Source organism: Bos indicus, chromosome 11 (genome assembly GCF_029378745.1).
Source record: "Bos indicus isolate NIAB-ARS_2022 breed Sahiwal x Tharparkar chromosome 11, NIAB-ARS_B.indTharparkar_mat_pri_1.0, whole genome shotgun sequence".
NCBI classification, from domain to species: domain Eukaryota; kingdom Metazoa; phylum Chordata; class Mammalia; order Artiodactyla; family Bovidae; genus Bos; species Bos indicus.
Genome location: NC_091770.1, coordinates 30,743,050 through 30,763,245, shown reverse-complemented (window position 1 = coordinate 30,763,245; position 20,196 = coordinate 30,743,050). Strand labels below are relative to the sequence as shown.

At 44.8% G+C, this 20,196-nt stretch overlaps 1 protein-coding gene across 2 annotated transcripts in view; it reads left to right on the top strand.

Moving 5' to 3' along the window:
- Window positions 1-3,479: 3,479 nt before the first annotated feature.
- The window catches only part of LHCGR (luteinizing hormone/choriogonadotropin receptor), a 62,651-nt gene continuing 45,934 nt past the window's right edge, over window positions 3,480-20,196 (top strand). For both annotated transcript variants that reach the window (XM_070798619.1, XM_019969469.2), the window contains exon 1: window positions 3,480-3,670. In XM_070798619.1, coding sequence (XP_070654720.1) covers window positions 3,504-3,670 — 167 coding nt within the window. In that variant the 5' untranslated portion in view covers window positions 3,480-3,503. The remainder of the gene's footprint in view (window positions 3,671-20,196) is intronic.

Genomic DNA, 20,196 nt, shown 5'->3' with positions numbered 1-20,196 from the left:
ACAGACAATAGTATTTGCATGCATGTTACACCAGGTTTCTTTAACAATGCATCACAATTCTTAGGCTTCACCCTGAGTTCTTAGTAAAGATTCTTGAACTTTGTCTTCTCTAGCAATTCTAGAATTTCCATCTTGGAGTTTCACGAATTATGCTGTGGGGACTCCATGCATCAAAATTATATAAGGTGCTTGTTAAAACGCAGACTCCGGGCCCCAGTCTATACCAATAGATTCACAATCTTTTTAGATAGTGTACCAGGGACCTTTGTTTTTAAAACTTCCCAAATGTACTTCTGTAACCCCACATTATGAGAAGTTCTGTTCTAGAATTCTGGAGAGCTTTACTAGGATTTCTGAGTTGTAGTGTCAGATATTTTTATATCTCGAAGGTAGAATTAAAATTCTTATGAATTTCATGAACTTTAGTTTGTCAGCAAAATATAATTAGCAATCCTTGTGGGTCATGCTCCTTTGAAGTTCTGTGACAAAAGTAACTATGAGCAGAGTTATATGACACAGAAGTCCTTCAGATTTAAAAATATTCACTCTAAATAGGTCACGTATTAATGAACAGGATAGGTAAATTCCATTGTAACAAACTTTCATGATTACAGCAAACAATTCCACAAGATTTGGTTGTAATAGGTACATTGCAAAAACTAATGCAATGATTAAGATTCAACTGAAATTAATTAGAGATAGAAACATTCTATGAAAACTCGTTATAGCTGTGAGTTTTCTTCCAAATAAACAATTGCATCTCTTCACAAACAGGATTGTATTTCCAGTCCAAGACAAGCAATAAGAAATCAATGTACCCAATCCAACTCCTTCCACCACCAATACATAAGTGCTAACCACAGAATCTTTGTGCTTCAAAGCTAGAAGAGACTTTGGGACTGTGAACTCCAACCCCTTCTCCTACAGATGAGGAAACCAAAGACCAAGTCACACTAGTGATGACAGTCAGGATATCCTGACTGCCCAAGACTTCTCCTACTGGAATGTAAGAAGTCCCAAGGATATCCAAGCAGCGAATCAAATGACTCTTCAGGGGTGGGTGGGAACAGCCATTCATTTTACATAACAGATGTGCTTTGAAGTAAAAAAAAAAGAAAAAGCCACATAAAACATAAGACTTGAAACAAATGCCACTTGGCCACCTTGAGTTATTCATTTCTTCTCTCCTTAATTCAGCCTATATGGTGGAAACCTTTGAAAAATCCAGTGCTACCCCAACTCCCTTACCAAAATCTGGCAAATTAAAAGAGAGGAAATGTGATCTCAAAGTCATCAGTTCATTCATGTTTGCTAAGTCGTTTCAGTCATTCTGACTCTGTGTGACTCTGTAGACTGTAGCCCATCAGGCTCCTCTGTCCATGGGATTTCCCAGGCAAGAATACTGGAGTGGGTTGCCATGCCCTCCTCCAAGGGATCTTCCCAACCCAGGGATCAAACCCACATCTCTTACGTCTTTGGGACTGTGAACTCCAACCCCTGCGTTGGCAGGCAGGTTCTTTACCACTAGTGCCTCCTGGGAAGCCCCAGACATGAGCATACTTTGTACTTACCAGATAGATCCATAATGGTTGAGAATTAATCAAGCAAGTCTGTTAACTTCATCTCAGATTATCTACTAAACATCTACTATAGATTTGTGCTTGGGTTTCATTTATTCATTCTGTTATTCAACAGATATATACTGAGCAGCACCTACTAGGAGCTAGAAACTATGACATGTCCTAACAATACTAAGATGAATAGTCAGGGGGAAGCAAAACTAAAGCAGTAAGTGTTATCGTTGTTGTTGTTTAGTCACTAAGTCATGTCTGACTCTTTTGTGACCCCATGGACGGTAGTTCACCAGGTTCTCTGTCCATGGGATTTCCCAGGCAAGCATGTTGGAGTGGGTCGCCATTTCCCTTCTCCAAGGGATCTTACAGAGTGTTATATCATGGGCTATAAGATCAAGTGCTATGGGTATAACTACTCAGCTAAGTTGGGTTCAAGAAGGTGTTATGGTAGAAATGACTTTGGGCTGAATTCTGAAGGACAGCCAGAAGTTTACCTAATAGAATATGGAAAAGGAAGAGAAAATCATTCCAGGTTAATGAATAGCATATACAGTAGTATGAAAGGGTGAGGAGATCAGGTAAGCAGTAAAAGAGAGGGGCCCAATATTATACACAGAAGCTTTGTTTTTTCATGCCATCCAGCACAATGTGGCCAAAGCCAAACGATTTTTTTTTTAATCTACTTTCCTCAGGCAAGAGACTCACAAGAGATGCAGATTAGTGATTTAGCCACTCTGACCTTGAGAGTTAGCTTCAAGTCAGAAAGAATTCCATTCTTTTATTTCCTGTCCGTAGTCTTAGACATCTTCCCAGCTCTCAAAATCTCAAAGTTTCAGAGTCCAAACAGAGCCCTAGGAAAGAGGAAAGGTCAAGGGTTCTAATGATGAAATTATATAGGGAAAATTTTACATCATGGCAGTTAACCATAAAACATCTCCTTTCCAAGTCCTTGGTTTGCAGATCATACACTTAATTTTCTTTATTGGCAAGATAAAGTAGGTGATAGACATGAGTTCAAACACGTTTCTACCACTTAAGAGATGTGTGACTTCAAGGAAGTAACATCACCTCTCAGGACATCATTTTGCTCGTTGCAAACACCCTTCCAGCTTATGGTGAAACTTAGACATGATGTGAGGAAGAGAGCCTGTCACAGGGTCTAGCCTATCCTGGGCCTCCCACTGGGGCAGCTTCTGTTCATTATTATAGCAGTTTCATTCATTCAGCAAATCTTTACTGAGGAATTACCATGTAGAAACCAGAAATATAAAATAAACCCAAACTGGACTTCACAATCTATAGTGAAGATAGAGAACACACTCAAATGCCTGTACTATAAGGAGAAAAGTGGTTACTACTGAGAGAAATACAGAGACATTACTGGGGATGTTGGGAGGACACAGATTAACTATAGGATGAGAGAGCTGGTGGGAGAAAAGGGGAACGGATTTGGGGGCTGAGAATCAAAGACAGGAGGAGGAGGAGCGTCTGAGCTCGGCACTTCTCCCGCTTCTGAGGTGGACAGAGCTGGTATGGACTATCAGTGTGCCCCTCTCACGGATGAAATGAGTGGTTCTCCCTGGACTTCACACACAGTTGCAGCAGAGCCAGAATTCAGAACTCCGTCCTCTTCCCTTATCCAAAGCATTCACCATTTCCACATGCTGCCTCCCGTACCTAGGGCCACTTGCAGACGGACAGGATGGGCCAGGGAACAGAGCAGAAAGGAGGTGATGGAGTCCCTCCGGCCACTGTCGCGAGTCGAGGGAGTGCGAGACTCAGCGGCGGGGCGCCATCCGGGGAGGGGGGCCAGGGCGGGCGGCGAGGGAGGAGGGAGGGCAGGCCAGGGGGCGGGGAGAGGGGCGCCCGCCGCACTTGTTGGGGCGGCGGCCCGCCCTGCGGCAGGAGCCCGCGCTCAGGCTCCGGGCCATGGGACGGCCGTCCCTCGCGCTGAGGCTGCTGCTGGCGCTGCTGCTGCTGCCGCCGCCAGCGCCGTTGCTCTGGGCGCTGCGCCCGGCGCCCTGCCCAGAGCCCTGCAGCTGCCCGCCCGACGGCGCCCTGCGCTGCCCCGGCCCGCAGGCCGGCCTCAGCCGACTGTGAGTATGCGGCGCCCCCGCCCAGGCACCCTCCGGCCTCCTGGCCTCCCTGCTCTTTGACCCCCTTTACCTGGATGCTTGGAGAAAGACGCGGTGCCTGTCGAACTCCACCACCTCTCAGGGTGATGAGAAACCCAAGCTTGGGAGCTGTCCTTGCCACCCTCTCCCGCGCCTGGGCCCCGTGCACCCTCCAGCCCCTGGCGGCCCCAGACCCACGCTTTCGCCCTGGTTGGGACCTTGGCCAGGGGCGTGGAGCTGCCCACAGGCCACATGGGAAGGCCTCTCCCTGCAACTGCTGAAAGGGGATGGGGCATGAGACACGAGAAGTCTTGCGTAGTCTTTGAGCCTTGGGCCAGCCAGGCTGGCGAGGGTTCCTGTGAGGACCCTGTGGTCCTCTAGAAATGGGGTGTTCAGACCTGATGGCCAGAGGTGACCTGGTCACTCATTGGGGTCTGCTGGCCCACCAGGGCCACCTACAACTCTGAGCATACCAACCACGGCTCCACCCCAACCTCAGATGTACTTGGGTTTCAGCCTGGCTGGCTGACCAGATGTGCCTGCATTTCAATCTGGTTGCCTAATCAATGAGAGGCCCTGAGTCCCAGCTCTGGCACACCACCACCCCTTAGGGAGCTGGACACATTGGCAGGCAGGCAGAGGAAGCCGGGGTAAAGACTGATGGGGTAAAGAGGAGACAAGTATACAAGTGTATCAGAGTGTCAGCAGACTTTTTCGATTTGGGAAAAAGGTAGCACAAGGTACATGGTTCTATTTATATGACATGTCCAGATAAAGAGAAAGGAGATTAGTAGCCATCCTGCTGGAGTGAAGGCCCAGTGACTGCTAACGGCTGTTGCTTTTTGAGGTGATGAAAATTATCTAAAATTCGATGTGGTCATGGTTGCACAACTCCCTGAACAAACTAAAAAACATTGCATTGTACAATTAAAATGGGTGAATTGTATTGTATATAAATTACATCTTGGTAGAGGTGATAAAAGAGAGAAGGAAAGAGAAAGAAGAGGACTGTAAAGGTGTACCAAAGGCACCAGGCTGGTGGAGGGCTTGGTTCTGTTCTAACCAATAGTGTGATGGAATTCCATGCTGGGGGAGGAGAGAGATCCCCCTACCCCATTTCCATGGGCTCCCAGAAGTCTGTGAGGAGCCCACTTCTCCTCAAGGGCATGAGGGGCTGAGCTTCTCCTCTGGAAGAGTTAGTGGCCTTTGGAGAATATTTGTGGTTGAGAGATACAGTGTAAAGGTTGAAGAGTTTATATTAATTGGTTTCCATTAATTATCTTGTCAGCTCAATTCCCTGAAGGTAAGGACCATGCTGATAGAATTTGTTTCAATCAATAAATAAATCCATGAAAACTGCCTTCCAAGTCCCAGCCCCTGTCCTTCCCTGACAAGCCTCCCATCTTGCTTTTATGGATGACTGTGCCACTAACACTGTGCCTTTCTCACTCACGCATTACTTAGCATACAGGTTATAAGAGGCTGAGACCCAAAGACGTATAAAAACCTCCCCAGGTCCCACAGCTACTGAGTTGCCAAGAAAGGTCTTAACTTGCTGTTAATATTTCCTCATTTTTGTAAGAAAATTACCCCTTCCTTAAAAAAAAAAAAAGTTCTCAGTTTTTCCAAATTGGCATTGAGTAGAGAATCTCCTGTGGGTTTCCTTAATGGCTCAGTGGTAAAGAATCCACCTGCAACGCAGGAGACACAGGAGTCATGGGTTTGATCCCTGGTTCAGGAAGATTCCCTGGAGTGGGGCATGGCAACCCTCTCCAGTATTCTTGCCTGGAAAATCTCATGGACAGAGGAGCCCAGCGGACTACAGACCATAGGACTGTAAAGAGTCAGACACGACTGAAGTGACTGAGCACGCACGCACAGAGAACCTGCTGGTGGAAGACAGGAATGAGAGAGTCAAGTCCCAGCTCCTTTCAGATTCAGCTTTTCACTGAGCTCTCTCAACAGTTCCTGCTGCCACACCCTCACTGGTTTCAGGAAGGTAGTACCTCTTCCCTGGAGTAGGCTGAAGTGAAAAGACTAAAACTCAACAGATTCTCTCACTGCCCCACAGCACAGTTTAGAGAAGCCTCGAACCCCTCAGAAAGATTTATAAGGTTGACTGGGTTTGGGGATGAAGGTGGGAAGCAGGCACAGTATAAGCGCTGTTAGCATGCTGGGGCCGGCTAGTCCTAGTCGCATTCCCCAAAAGGAGCCAACTGCCCGGGCTCTGAAGCCCTGACCATCCCTGGGGAATGCTACAGAATCCTTGACCTTCCTCCCTTCACATGCACTGTTTTGTCATACACCCCAGCAGCAGCTTCTCCTAGACTTTTAAACCCCTTAGTTCAGCACACATTCTGACCCTCACAAGGCCAGGCTTCCCGAGGATCAGATAATTGAGAGATGACTTCAAGGGAGAACCCTATGGAGGTGGAGCCTATAAAGGCCAAAAGGGGATAAGTTTCTCAGCATGATAAGGTGATTTAAACATGCATATGACACGAGAGTTGCATAAGAATTAATAGGAGTGTAGCTTCTTTAAGCGGAGAAGGCAATGTCACCCCACTCCAGTACTCTTGCCTGGAAAATCCCATGAACAGAGGAGCCTTGGAAGGCTGCAGTCCATGGGGTCGCTGAGGGTTGGACATGACTGAGCAACTTCACTTTCACTTTTCAGTTTCATGCACTGGAGAAGGAAATGGCAACCCACTCCAGTGTTCTTGCCTGGAGAGTCCCAGGGACGGGGGAGCCTGGTGGGCTGCCGTCTATGGGGTCGCACAGAGTCGGACACGACTCAAGTGACTTAGCAGCTTAGCAGCAGCTTCTTTAAGACAATGTTCCTCAGACCAGCAGCATAAATATCACCTGGAAAATGTTAGAAATGCATGCTCTCAGCCCCCAGCCCCAATCTACTACATCAGAAACTCCGAGGGTATAGTCCAGCAGTCTGCATTTGAACAACCTCCCTGAGAGATTCTGATAGATGCTAAAGTTTGAGCATCAAGGTATTGCTCGCCAGTGCTCAGTCACTCAGTCATGTCCAATTCTTGCGACCTCGTGGACTGCAGTCCACCAGAATCCACTGTCCATGGAATTTTCCAGGCAAGAATACTGGAGTGGGTTGCGCATTTCCTATTCCAAGGGATCTTCCCAGCCCAGGAATCAAACACCATATCTTTTGCATCTCCTACATTGGCAGGCAGGTTCTAAAACTAGCACACCTGGGAAATCCCAGTTGCTCTCCATGGAGGATATGATCTTCTGGAAAGCAAGAAGAATATTTAGAACTTCTATGTGCCATAAACTTCTCTTCTCCATCTCCTCCAACATCCACTCCAGCACACACACACATACATAGACAATATCTATTTATTAAAAAAAAAAAGGCAGTTGTGATCAGATTAAAACCTCAAAGTCTGAGACATATGGAAAAATTAACATGATTAAGAAAAGTTTTTTGTTTTATTTTTCTGGTGTTGTCTTCAAAAAGGAGTAGAGGAAGGAATCTATGGAGAAGGACTGATTGAAGATGCAAGGAATGATGGTATAAAATATCAGTGTGAGTGGGAGGAAGGCACTGGCATCAGATTAAAGGGGAAGGGGTAATTCTTAAAATACAGGGATACTTCTGAGTCTGAGAGAAGACAGATGGATAAAGGTGTAATTTAACACTGAGGCAAAGGAAAGAAAAAGTGAATGGGTTCATGCTGAAATCCTCTTTTCTTAATGATGAATGAAGTGGTAAACAGTAATTATGAGACAGAAAATGACACAAATAACAAGTTATTGGGAGTTCATAAAAAGAGAATTAAAATTATGAGATAAAGGATAAGAAGGATGCAGTCTTGCACTAAGTCATCCACAGGGTTTGATTCTGTGCAGTGAGGGGTGGCTCTCTCAGTTCTGGGGGTTGGACAGGTGAGAACCACAGAGCACCTTAGAATTAATCACTGGTCCATCAGTAGATGCTAGTTTATGTTTCAGTCATTTCAGGCCTTGGTAGTCCTGCCTTTGGAGAAGGCAATGGCACCCCACTCCAGTACTCTTGCCTGGAAAATCCCGTGGACGGAGGAGCCTGGTAGGCTGCAGTCCATGGGGTCGTGAAGAGTCACACACGACTGAGTGACTTCCCTTTCACTTTTCACTTTCATGCATTGGAGAAGGAAATGGCAACCCACCGCAGTGTTCTCGCCTGGAGAATCCCAGGGACAGGGGAGCCTGATGGGCTGCCGTCTCTGGGGTCGCACAGAGTCGGACATGATGAAGCAACTTAGCAGCAGCAGCAGCAGTCCTGCCTTATAAGACTTCCATCTGAAGTCCACTATTCGGTTTAAAAAAAAAAAAAAGGAACGTAGATAATAATTGCTTATCATTAATAAGCCCACTACTTGCAAATTTTGAAAATGGCATCATTCTGTTGTTCAGATCTTTCTAGCCCAACAGTATTTTATTAAAAACTTAAGAATTTAAAATCTAAAATATAATACAAAAAAAAAAAAATGCCTCCCATGTGTTCACTCATTTTAACTGGAGAAAAAAAAATCTAAAAGAATTAATTAAAAATTTTTCCTTTTCCTTTTCTTATTAGTTCCAGACAAGTAGAAGGAGAGAAAGAAAAAAAAAAATCTCACCTTGCCTATGGTTATATAAAGATATTTGTCTCTATGACAACAGAAAGGTTGGTCTGCTTGATATAGAAACAGCTTCTGAAAAATCTGTTAGTAAGAAAATGCTAATAATAATAATGACAGTTTATTTTTTGCATGTTGTGCCTACTAAACAGAGATTAAACTTTTAGACTTTATTATAAGACACAATCCAGAGACTTTAGAAGGAGAAAATATGCTGTATCTGTCAGTCCAGTGTCACAGGAAGATGTTAATTTTCTGAACATCTTTCCTGAATGTCTTTCTCCTTCTCCTACCTTGAGTGTAAATCGAGATCCAGAGCATGTTCTGTGCTGTAGAGGGATATACCAATGGAGGGGGTGGTCCCTGTCCTTGAGGAGCCCACAGTCTAGGCAGAAACACACTCACACCCAGGAGAAGCGTAGGCAGCGAGGCTCTGAGGAGTTCAGGGAATAGACCACTCCCTATGCATGGAAATCTCCAAGGGAAAGCATCATGGACTAAGGGTTATGAGGCTAAACCTTGAAGGAGAGAAGGAAAGGCGAGTCCAGGTGAAAGAAAAGCACAGCCCAGAGTGGACTAGAGATTTCCTTGCTGAGAAGCCAAGAATAAGGTTGAATGTATTCTTCCCTATTTATACCTCTCCCTGGTTCTTTGGGGAAATTTTTTTGTAAGGGGAAATATAAAGTTATCAGGAATGTTTGATTAAATTACCCAGAGTTGTGCAAAAAGAAAAAAAAAAAAAAATTCCCAATATGTAGTTCTCGACTAATAAACTTTCAGAGTCATTCTTGGATAGTTGATTACAAAGGCATTAAATAAAAATCATGATTTGAAGTCGCTTCCCAACAAGTTTTCCCCATGGCCCTTCTGTCCCATATACCCTTGCTCTGATACTTTGTACTTATATCTGCTTTTGCATATCTCCCATATAAACTGTTTATTCCACATGGACCTCTCTGCAACAGCAGGCTTCCTCAACCTCAACACAGCTGTTCTCTGGGGCCAGATAATCATTTGTTGTGGGCAGCTGTTTGGTACACTGCAGGGTGTCAGGCACATCCCTGTCCTCCACCTGCTAAATGCCAGTAGCACTACCCTCTCAGATGATGACAAACAAAAGTTCTCTAGACATTAGTCAAATGCCCCTGCTGACAGTGTGTGTTGGGGCGGGGAGTGGGTGTCCCCACCTTACCCCACCATGGTTTTGAATCATTGTGCTAAAGTGAGAAGCACCTGAAGGGGTCTTACTCAGCTCAGGATTTCCAAAAGTAGTAGTGTGATTAATCACACAGGTAGTGTGATTAAAGTGTCTGTTGAACTATATGATGATCAAATTGAGCTGAACAGGAACAATGAACCAGTGCAAAAGGAAAGCACGTACCGCATCTAACTGTTACTTTAAAATCTCCATCCTAGAGACTTGTTAAAAAAAAAAAACAAAAAACTAGGAATAAAACTACCATATGATCTAGCAATCCCACCACTAGGCATATACCCTGATAAAACAATAATTTTAAAAGACACATGCACCCCAATATTTATTGCAGCACTATTTACAATAGCTAGGACATGGAAACAATGTAGATATCCCCCTATGGATGAATGGATAAAGAGTTATGGTACATATATGCAATGGAATATTACTCAGCCATAAAAAGGAGCAAATTTGAATCAGTCCTAGTGAGGAGTGAAGTAAGTCAGAAGGAGAAAAACAAACATCATATATCAATGCATATATACGGAATCTAGAAATATGGTACTGTGGACCTATGTACAAGGCAGGAATAGAGATGCAGACACAGAGAACAGACTCGTGGGCACAGCAGGGGAAGGAGAAGGGGGACGAATGGAGAGAGCAGCACTGAGACACACATCACCACGTGCAAACAGATGGCCAGTGGGGAGTTCCTGTGTAACGCAGGGGGCCCAACCCAGCGCTCTGTGACAGCCTAGAAGGCTGGGATGGGGTGGGGGCTGGCAGCAAGGTTCAAGAGGGAGGAGACATATGTGTACTTACAGCTGATCCACATTGGTGTATGACAGCAATCAACACAACACTACAAAGCAATTATCCTCCAATTTAAAAAATGAATAAATGAAAAAAAAAAATCTCCATCCTAGAAAATGGGAAGGTGAGGTGCTATGAGTATCAGAGGCGGTTCTTTCTATTATATCAACATCCAGGTCCCAGATTTTCTGTCCTTTAAAAGGACCATCCAGAGAAGCAAGACTGGAAGCTTACCTATATTATTGATCGTGTATCCCAACAGTCCCATAGATTGTTCTAATTTTTGTTGTCAATTTGTTTTAACTCATTCACTAGAAAAAAATCAATTCCCAGCCCAGGACCCATGAAAACAAAACAACCACCAGGGCAACGTGAATTGAGACCTATTGGTTCCCGGGTCAGGGCACCAGGTAAGAGTCCATAGGACAGAGGGAAGCCTACTAAACTCTTTCAAGTAAAACAGCTTGGCCCTACCTGCAGCTGAACCAGACTCAAAAAAAAAAAAAAAACTCAGAATTCTGAAAGCTCATGTTCCACCTTCCTACCTCACTCCCACAAAAACAGAAAGAAAGGCCCAAGATAGAGGTTGATCTTGAACTTCAGTTCTGACTCAGCTCTCCCAGTTATTATCTTCAAGACAATTCTTAAACCTGGCTGTGCCTATAAACAGACTCCCTGGGAGAAGCTTTGCAAGGGCCAGATTTTATTAGTTTAGAAATCATCCTTTTGGGGAAAGTGAATGATGGCCCCTAGAAGGACACTAAAATGCAAGCAGCAGAGCTCCCAGAATCTCAGTGGAAGTGTGGAGCCAAAAAGCTCCACACACAGATCCCTTTGGCATTGGATCCAGCCTTCCCCTTGCAGAGCAATAATTCCTTGGATTTTCTCTACATTATCCTTTTTCTTATTTCAAAAGTAGTGTGTTAGATTAATTCAGGGCTCCAGTTCTGCTCCTTCACCCACCTCTACCTTCTTTCTAATCTCCTCAATTTGGCTACTTTTCATGTCTTAAAAAATGAGACACAAAAGCTTTCTTTCCAAAATATAATCTCCCAGGTTGGCGGCACCAGGCAGTGTCTTGGCCATGTGTAACTTTGATCTTACACATGGAATTTTAAAGCCAGGGTCATGGTGGTGGAGAGAGGCCCTGCTGCTCTCCAACCAGACCCAAGAGGGCTGGCTCCATGGGAGCATATGTGTTCCATTCTGGCAGCTCCCCTTAATGTGCAAAAAAATCACATTTAATGCAGATTTTAACAAATTTTACACCAGTTCTTTTTTTTTTTTTTTTTTAAGAAGGAAATTAAAATAATCCCACCCACCAGGCAGGTGGGCTCCCTGACTTAGTGGAAAGCTTCTAGCTGCTTCCCCACATGGTCCTCATTTACTCTCAGCTTCTGCCTCACTAGGAGATGCCGCCCCCTCCATGCTGGCACACCACTCACAGCTGTTCTCTGGTGGCCCTGAACCACGAGTCTTGAATGCCACCTGAGCCAGAGTCAGAAAAGTCCAATCTACAAGTAAAACTGAACTTTCAGAAGGAAAGCTTTATCCCTTGCTGCTGTTAAGTTTGTCCTTGACGCTGATAAAATGAGGTGACTCCCGGGTTCATAATTCTACCTCGGGAGCAGCAGTAGAGAGCATTTCTGATCCCACAGGGGTGAAGACACCCTGGTACGATGGGGTAAGGCCCAGCACATCCCCCAAATTATCTGAATTGATCAACAGGACATGGACCAGGCAGACGTGAGTCCTAGCACCAGGTCCCCCTTTCTCTAATTTGCAGTGTGGACTCAGGACAGCAAGAAAACCTCTGTTCTGTCTGTAAAAGGGGCATCATGATTCTTACCCCTGAGTGGGGTCGACTGTGGTGAAGAAAACCGAGACAGCAGGGCCAAAAGTACTTGGAAATAAAGGTTTTCCATAACTGCAAAGGATTATTGTAATAATCTGATGATGCAGAGAAGACCTGAAAAACCCACAGCCTGTATGTGAAGTTGAACAGTAAATATCTATTACTGTTAAGACAGCCTTTGCAAAGGCTGATGGAAGCCTGATGGAATAGTTTTGCTCCTGTGAGGTGTTAATTAGAGAAAATGACCCACGGGGTCTTCTCAGCCTGGAAGGTAAATAAGTTAGAATCCTGAAACACCAGAGCTCATTACTGCCTGGAACTCATATATGCTGGTCTTTTCAGCACCGGCTAAGCGGCCTCTCAAACACGTCACATAATACATGATTGTACTCTGTTTTCTATCATTCAACTGGGCCAGTCCTACCTGTCCAGCTAGAGCACCCAAGCCTATTCTAGGTCCTTTCCCCTTCCCTAAGCCTGCGGCTGGACACACAGAAAACCTTCAGGTCAGACTTGCTGACCACTCAGGAACTAGATACTGACATGTATAGGGCGATGCACAGGATCCACAGACCAGCCCCTGCCCCCCAAAAGCTTACAGTCTTCCAGCCATAGGAGGGAGAGGACTCATTCTCAGGTAACTGACAGAAATGCAGAAGGTGATAAAAGCCAGATGAAGGTTACACACACAGTCTAGTGAGATTTCAGAGAAAGATTCTGTCCCTTCTAGCCAGAGTAACAAAGACACCTCGGTGAAAGGATTGTTGAACTGTAGTTCTTTAAGCCTCACTCTCTGCAGGGGCAGTGGGATAACATGGTTATCCCACAGGCTCCATCTTGGCCTTTGAAACCAGCTTAGTGAGGCCACCAGGGAATCACTGTTCAAAGCCTTCTGCTCTCTCATGGACCACCAGGCATGTGCCCTGTCTGTGTCATGGATCATCAATGGAGAGTGGATGACTTTCCCCTGGAAACAGTGGGTGTGGCTCTGATGAAGGCTTTTCTTATTTGCAGGCATCAGAAATCAATTCTGACAGATTTAATCATAAGAGATTAACTTAACAGAAGAATAAGGAGCTAGAAAGATGTGAGCAAGATCCAGGGAGAATTTGGCATTTTAGCAGCAAGAGGTCAGGGAACTTTTCTCTAGATTCCACCTTTGTAATGAATCAGCTCCAAAGACCTATCACAAGTTTCAAATTCCTAGAGGGAGAATCTGAGGGTGCCCCATCCCACTGCTGAGACTGGAGCACAGACAATGAGATGCTTCCACGCTGCTGCAAGCAGCACTGAGATGCTTCCAGAGAAGGGGCCTTTGTGAACCAGGCAACCACACAAACGTGTCTACCAGATCTGAGGAGCTAGTGAAAAGGGAAGGTACACATGCCAATAATTTCAGGCAATTCAAACCCATTCCATCAAATTAATTAAAAGCATGTAGTTTATCAGTTGCATCCAGCTTTAACAGGCTCACCAAAAAAATAAAAAAGTGTCTGGAAACAGAATCTTGTAATGAAAGAGGCTCCCGAAGCATAGCTGCAATGTGACTGCCCTGACAACATAATGTTCTCTGCTTCTAAGAAATATTTTTGAGAAATCATTACAGAAAATGCACACCTTCCCTGGGGAAGATTCAACATGTAGTTTTATTTACCAGAGTTATTCCTGTCATGTTATATTATTGCTAGAAGAATTCGAGTTTGGGGGTAGAGATTGGGTTATTTTGCTTTGTGTCTTTAGAAATGGGTCTTGAGTAAGGGCTTAGATGTGTTGACCATTTTTCTCTGAGACTTTACATTTTTAATTTAGTTGTTGTACAAATGATTTGGAAAATCCATCACCCAGGGAATCTTCTTGAAACTCTTGGTTCACATTGTAATTCATAAACTCCTCAAGCTTCTCGGGTGCTTTGCAAAGGCTGTCTTAAAGAAGAGTCACTCAAATTGTACTTTCCAGCGGGAGAGTTGCAACTGACCACACTTTTTAGAATCAATGAGCAAATGAGAACTCTGCAGAGTGGCTCCCTAGAGTTGAAATGTTTAATGGAAGGTTATTCTTTATCATTTCCTTATCATTTCTTTAAAAGGCTATCAGACACAGTCTATAAGGAATACCTGAGCTCAACGGAAAGGTGCCAAGTGGGAATGTCCACCCTCTCTCTCAGTTGTCCTATGTATAATCTGCGGAGTAAAGAGTTGGAGACAAGTCACAGGCACTTTGTCAACGTAAGGGTTGGACAAACAATACAAGAATCCATTCCAAAGTACAGAGTCCACCCTACCCCATCCCCAGCAAGGAGGCAGAGTTGTCATGAGGCATGGCTGGGGTAACCTGAACCCTTCACAGCAAGCAGCTGGGAATTAAAAGTACTTATTGAGCTCTAATCTTGTGAAAGATGCTGTATTAATATTACATAAACATTTTCTTACTGAATCTCAAAAATCTGTGCAGTAGTTAGTATCATCATCACTCTATACATGTGAAATGCACCCAGGCAGTCTGGCTCCTGAGTCTACATTGTTACTTTCCCACCATGCTGCCGCCCAGAGAGAAAGCACATGCACATGGCGATGAAGACACATTCCATAGAGTACACAGCACCCGAGACAGACCTTAACCAAGGGTAGAATCTAACCAGCAGAGAAGGGTGGATGTGCCAGGCGGCAGAAACAGTGTGAATGAAGGCAGGGCTGCTGCTGCTGCTGCTGCTAAGTCACTTCAGTCGTGTCCGACTCTGTGTGACTCCATAGATGGCAGCCCACCAGGCTCCCCCGTCCCTGGGATTCTCCAGGCAAGAACACTGGAGTGGGTTGCCATTTCCTTCTCCAATGCATGCAAGTGAAAAATGAAAGTGAAGTCGCTCAGTTGTGTCTGACTCTTCGAGACCCCATGGACTGCAGCCCACCAGGCTCCTCCGTCCATGGGATTTTCCAGGCAAGAGTACTGGAGTGGGGTGCCATCTCCTTCTCTGGAAGGCAGGACAATATGAGGCAAATTCAGGAAACATGAACGTCTGATTTGTCTAGGGAAGCACTGTCTAGTAGAAATATGTTAGTCACAAATGTCATTTTAATTTTTAATAGCCACATTTTAAAAGGTTTAAAAAGGTGAAATAAAGTTTCAGTTCAATTCAGTCGCTCAGTCGTGTCTGACTCTTTGCGATCCCATAAACTGCAAGCACACCAGGCCTTCCTGTCCATCACCAACTGCCAGAGTCTACCCAAACCCATGTCCATTGAGTTGGTGATGCCATCCAACCATCTCATCCTCTGTTGTCCCCTTCTCCTCCTGCTCTCAATCTTTCCCAGCATCAGGGTCTTTTCAAATGAGTCAGCTCTTCACATCAGGTGGCCAAAGTATTGGAGCTTTAGCTTCAACATCAGTCCTTCCAATGAACACCCAGGACTGATCTCCTTTAGAATGGACTGGTTGGATCTCCTTGCAGTCCAAGGGACTCTGAGGAGTCTTCTCCAACACCACAGTTCAAAAGCATCAATTCTTCGATGCTCAGCTTTCTTTATAGTCCAACTCTCACATCTATACATGACTACTGGAAAAACCATAGCCTTGACTAGACGGACCTTTGTTAACAAAGTAATGTCTCTGCTTTTTAATATGCTGTCTAGGTTGGTAAAATATTTTATTTAATCCAAATGTACAAAATCATTTTTGTTGGAAGGCAAAGTTGAATATTGAATTTTGAATATTCAATTGAATATTGAAATTTTGAATATTCAATGTTGAATTTTTGTTGGAAGGCAAAATTATTATATTAAATAATGTCTTCTAAACTTGAGATTGAAAAACAAAACAGGCATCTTCATGAAGTGCAACTATGAAGCTTATTGAGGGTAATTTATATACAGGTGGGATTAAGTGGACAACGTGCACAGTTGTACTCCATACTGCAGGGTGTGGAAAAGGGTGTACGGGGGCTTTACAGGGACCAGAGCTGAAAATAGAACCTGACTGCCATGGAGAAGCAGGTCCACACCAGATGGGAACCAGGGGTTTTTCCTTCCGCTTGGGGGTTTCATGACCATTAATCATCTGCATCAGCAGGAGGCATTCTTCCAGTTTTCATTTTGGATGAAGACAAGGGTAAAAGGTGACAGGAAACTCATCCAATTTGGGTGCATTCCTTCTGAGTGCACTAAAGGTCAGCCATGCAGAAAGGAGAGGGGTAAGACTGTGGGCCTAAGAGAAAGCTGAGAAAAACAGAGTCAAGGGGGTTCAGCCACATACATCTCAACGTCAATCGATATAAAAATTATTAATGAGGTGCTTTATTTTGCTTTGCCAAGTCTTTGACATCTGGTGTGTATTTGAAACTTACAGTGTATCTCTGTTTGGCCTGGATGTATTTCAAGTGCTCAATACCCGTATGTGGCTGGCGGCTGCATTTTTGGACAGTGCCAGTTTGGTGTATTGGTTATATGAGGGGAAGTGTGGCTGATAGGCCTGGCAAAGGAAGTTTAAGCTTTTGTTTCAGGGGCCTCGAATGCAAGGCTGAGACATTTGTAGAAAAGTAGACAGGTCAAGAGGAGGGACAGAAGAATCTGAGCATTAGAGTGACGTGGTGGGAGTTACCAGGAAAGGCCCTACTAGGCAGAGGAAACTCAGGATGGCGTGAAGAGAAACCAATATGTGGACTACGGAGCAGCCAAGGGGAAGAATGGCCAAGGAGAACGACAGTGGGGAAAGAAGAAAGGGGCTGTGACACTAGGAGTTCAATGGTGAACAGAGGAAACGCTCATACAAAACACCTGGTGAATTCTCAAAAAACAGTGCAGAAAAAGAGAAACTATTTTTAATGTAGCCATTAGTGCTGAGGAAGACAGGGGAGAGGAAGAAAGAGCACTCTGGTAGGCTCTAAAAGCTTCATGGGAAAACAGGAAGTTAGGGGACTTCCCTGGTGGCTCAGATGGTAAAGAATCTGCCTGCAGTGCAGGAGACCCAGGTTTGATCCCTGGGTTGGGACAATCCCCTGGAGAAGAGAATGGCTATCCACTCCAGTATTCTTGCCTAGAGAATTCCATGGACAGAGGCGTCTAGTGGGCTACAGTCCATGGGGTCACCAAGAGTCGGACATGACTGAGTGACTCACACTTTGAAGTTAAAGACTGTGAGCACATACCCTCAAGAAGCTGGTGGCTCTAACAGAAGCAAGGTTTTTGCAGAAGAACCAGAGGACTGTGTAGTGGGGTGTATCAACACACCCCTAAGGAACAGGATTGCTGTGATTTGACTAACGTAGGACATAGCACTGGGCCAGGAACAGAGTAACCCATGTTCTAGTCCCGGTCTGCTGCTGAACTGCCCTGCCGTTTCGGGGAAGTCATTTCACTTTTCCCCACTTAAGACTCTTCATCTAAAGTGAGGGGTTGGACCAAACCACTTGCAAGCAATCCTTTTTATTGTGATTCACTGAATCTAATGCAGGAAGTGCTTAAAAGTGTATTCCCAAATTCTCTGATGTAAAACTTTAACATATTGGATGCCCATCTATACTGACTTCATATTTCAGTTAACATTGACATCTCGGTTTCCTCCAGGTAAATGCTAAAGACAAGAGGCCAATAAAAGAAGACATACTCAGTAATGAAGTTACCAAATACATTAATGCATTTGAAAGCATAATGGTTTAAAATCATTTGTGAAGGGGAAAGCCACTTTTATTTCATTCCAAGATGAAAGCAAGTTTATTATAATGACTGACTTTGAAAAGAACGCAGGAATTCTCAAGTCTCTGTTCGATGTAGAACAAGGTCTTATGTAATAAATACAAAAACATTAACATTCTTTTAAAGTTGAACAATTCAGTGTTTAATGCTCCCATTTCTGAGTTCATTTGCAAACATATCTTTGACCATCCCGGGTTTATGTCTTTTTCTCTTCCTCTGATTTTTCAGTGTTTTAAAATTCAGGGTGTGTAGCTATGCAAAATGGCTGGATGTTTGTAGCTTTCTTAAATTGGTAATACAGATGGCTTTTCTAAACAATTAGAGGGAAATGAATGAAAACATTTCATTTCTGCCATTCTGAGCAGAAGAGGTAAAGGCTCCAGCAAGGTGAACAAGACCCCATCCAGGCTTTGAGGACTCCAGATTAGCATGGGATTTCTTCCCTGGCTTTTGTCTTCCTCTGGTCCTGCTCAGCCTGTGGGCTTCAGCAGGTGGTCCTACCCTGGAAAGCATCTGTGCACTCCAAGCTCCTAAAATGCAGGGGGAAGTGGGGGAACCTACAGTTGTAATTGGTTTGAGGCAATACCTATCTTTAAAAGGAGAGTGTGTCAGTTAAACCATGTTTTTCATTCACCTAGGGAGTTTGCTATTTAAAGGAGCCTTTCATCAGATCCTCCTGTAGAACAAAGAACTCTTTAATAACACAAATGTCTCCCAATGGACAGGTTTTTATAAGCAAGGATTTCTAAATCTTGGGCTTCTTTAAAGGGGGACAAAGAAACTCCTGATTCTGAAACTCTCCTGCTAACATTATGTTGAACGTTCATTAACAAACCAGTGAGCTGGACAAACTGGCTTCTTCCAAGGTCATCTGTATTATTAAACTCAGAAGAAAAAAAAAATAAGAGGGGCCCAAGCCCCACCCTTGATCCCTCAAAGAGACATTAGGAACAATTAAGGAGGACCTGATAATCTTCTTCAAGGGGACTAGGTTCATCTGAATGCTATTTGTTATCTGTTGTTGGGCTCTGACAGAAGGTGAGCTGGTGCCTTGACAACTGGGGCTGGCTAGGAAGGGCATTGAGTCGGGGCCCAGGTGAAAGAGTTGATGTAAAGGAGGTCTGAAAGCAGGATGGCTTTCATGAGCAGTTCCACATTAGGCAAGACAAATGGGCTGGACCTTTAGTCTATGCATCCAGGCTTCCCCGATGGCTCAGCAGGTAAAGATTCTGCCTACAAATGCAGGAGATGCCGGTTTGATCCCTGGGTCAGGAAGACCCCCTGGAGGAGGAAATGGCACCCACTCCAGTATTCTTGCCTGAAAAATCCCATGGACAGAGAGGCCTGCCAGGCTATATAGTCCATGGGGTTGCAAAGAGTCAGGCACAACTAAGTGTAGGCATGACCAGTCACTGGATACCCAGGAAAGAAGGCCTAATATTGAGTGAAGTGGCAATCTAAGGCTGACAGGAATTCCAGAAGGGCAACTCAGCCAAGAACTTCAGTTGCCGACTCTCCCAATATCTGGGGGAATGGCTGCTGTGCTCAGCCACTCAGTCATGTCCAACTCTTTTGCAACCCCATGGACTGAAGTCCGCCAGGCTCCTCTGTCCATGGGATTTTCCAGGCAAGAATACAGGAGTGGATCACCATTTCCTTCTCCAAGGGGTCTTCCTGACCCAGGGATAGAACCCATGTCTCCATGTCTCCTGCATTGCAGGTAGATTCTTTATCGCTTCCCAAAATGCACCTCAGTCCTAAAAGAAGACTGTGGCAGCCTACCACAGCATCCACTAGAGGAATTAACCCAGCTGCACTGGGTGGCCCTAGCAAAGGGTCAGCATCTACGCCATGGGACCCAGTTTGCAAGTGAGAACCCAGCAGTGAGAGATATTATATTGATCCTAATCAGATAGCAGAGGATGAGATGGCTGGATGGCATCACCAACTCGATGGACATGAATTTGAGCAAGCTCTGGGAGTTGGTGATGGACAGGGAAGCCTGGCATGCTACAGTCCATGGGGTTGCAGAGTCAGACACAACTGAGTGACTGAACTGAGCTGAACCAGATAGTACCTAGAAACCTATCCAGGTCAGCAGTGTCTTCTGAGAGGCAGAAATACAGGGCTCAAGATCTGGCGATTGGCAGAAAGGAAGGTCAGAGGCTTTCCTTCTGGATGGACTTTGGGGAGACCAGGCAGGGTACAGGATAAGAAATCAAGGCCAAAATAAGTACCAGTGCAGGGGGAGCATAGTTTCAGGTACTAAGGTGCACCATAGGCAACCATCCTGACGTATGTTCATATGTTTTCTAATGTCTGGTGTGCCT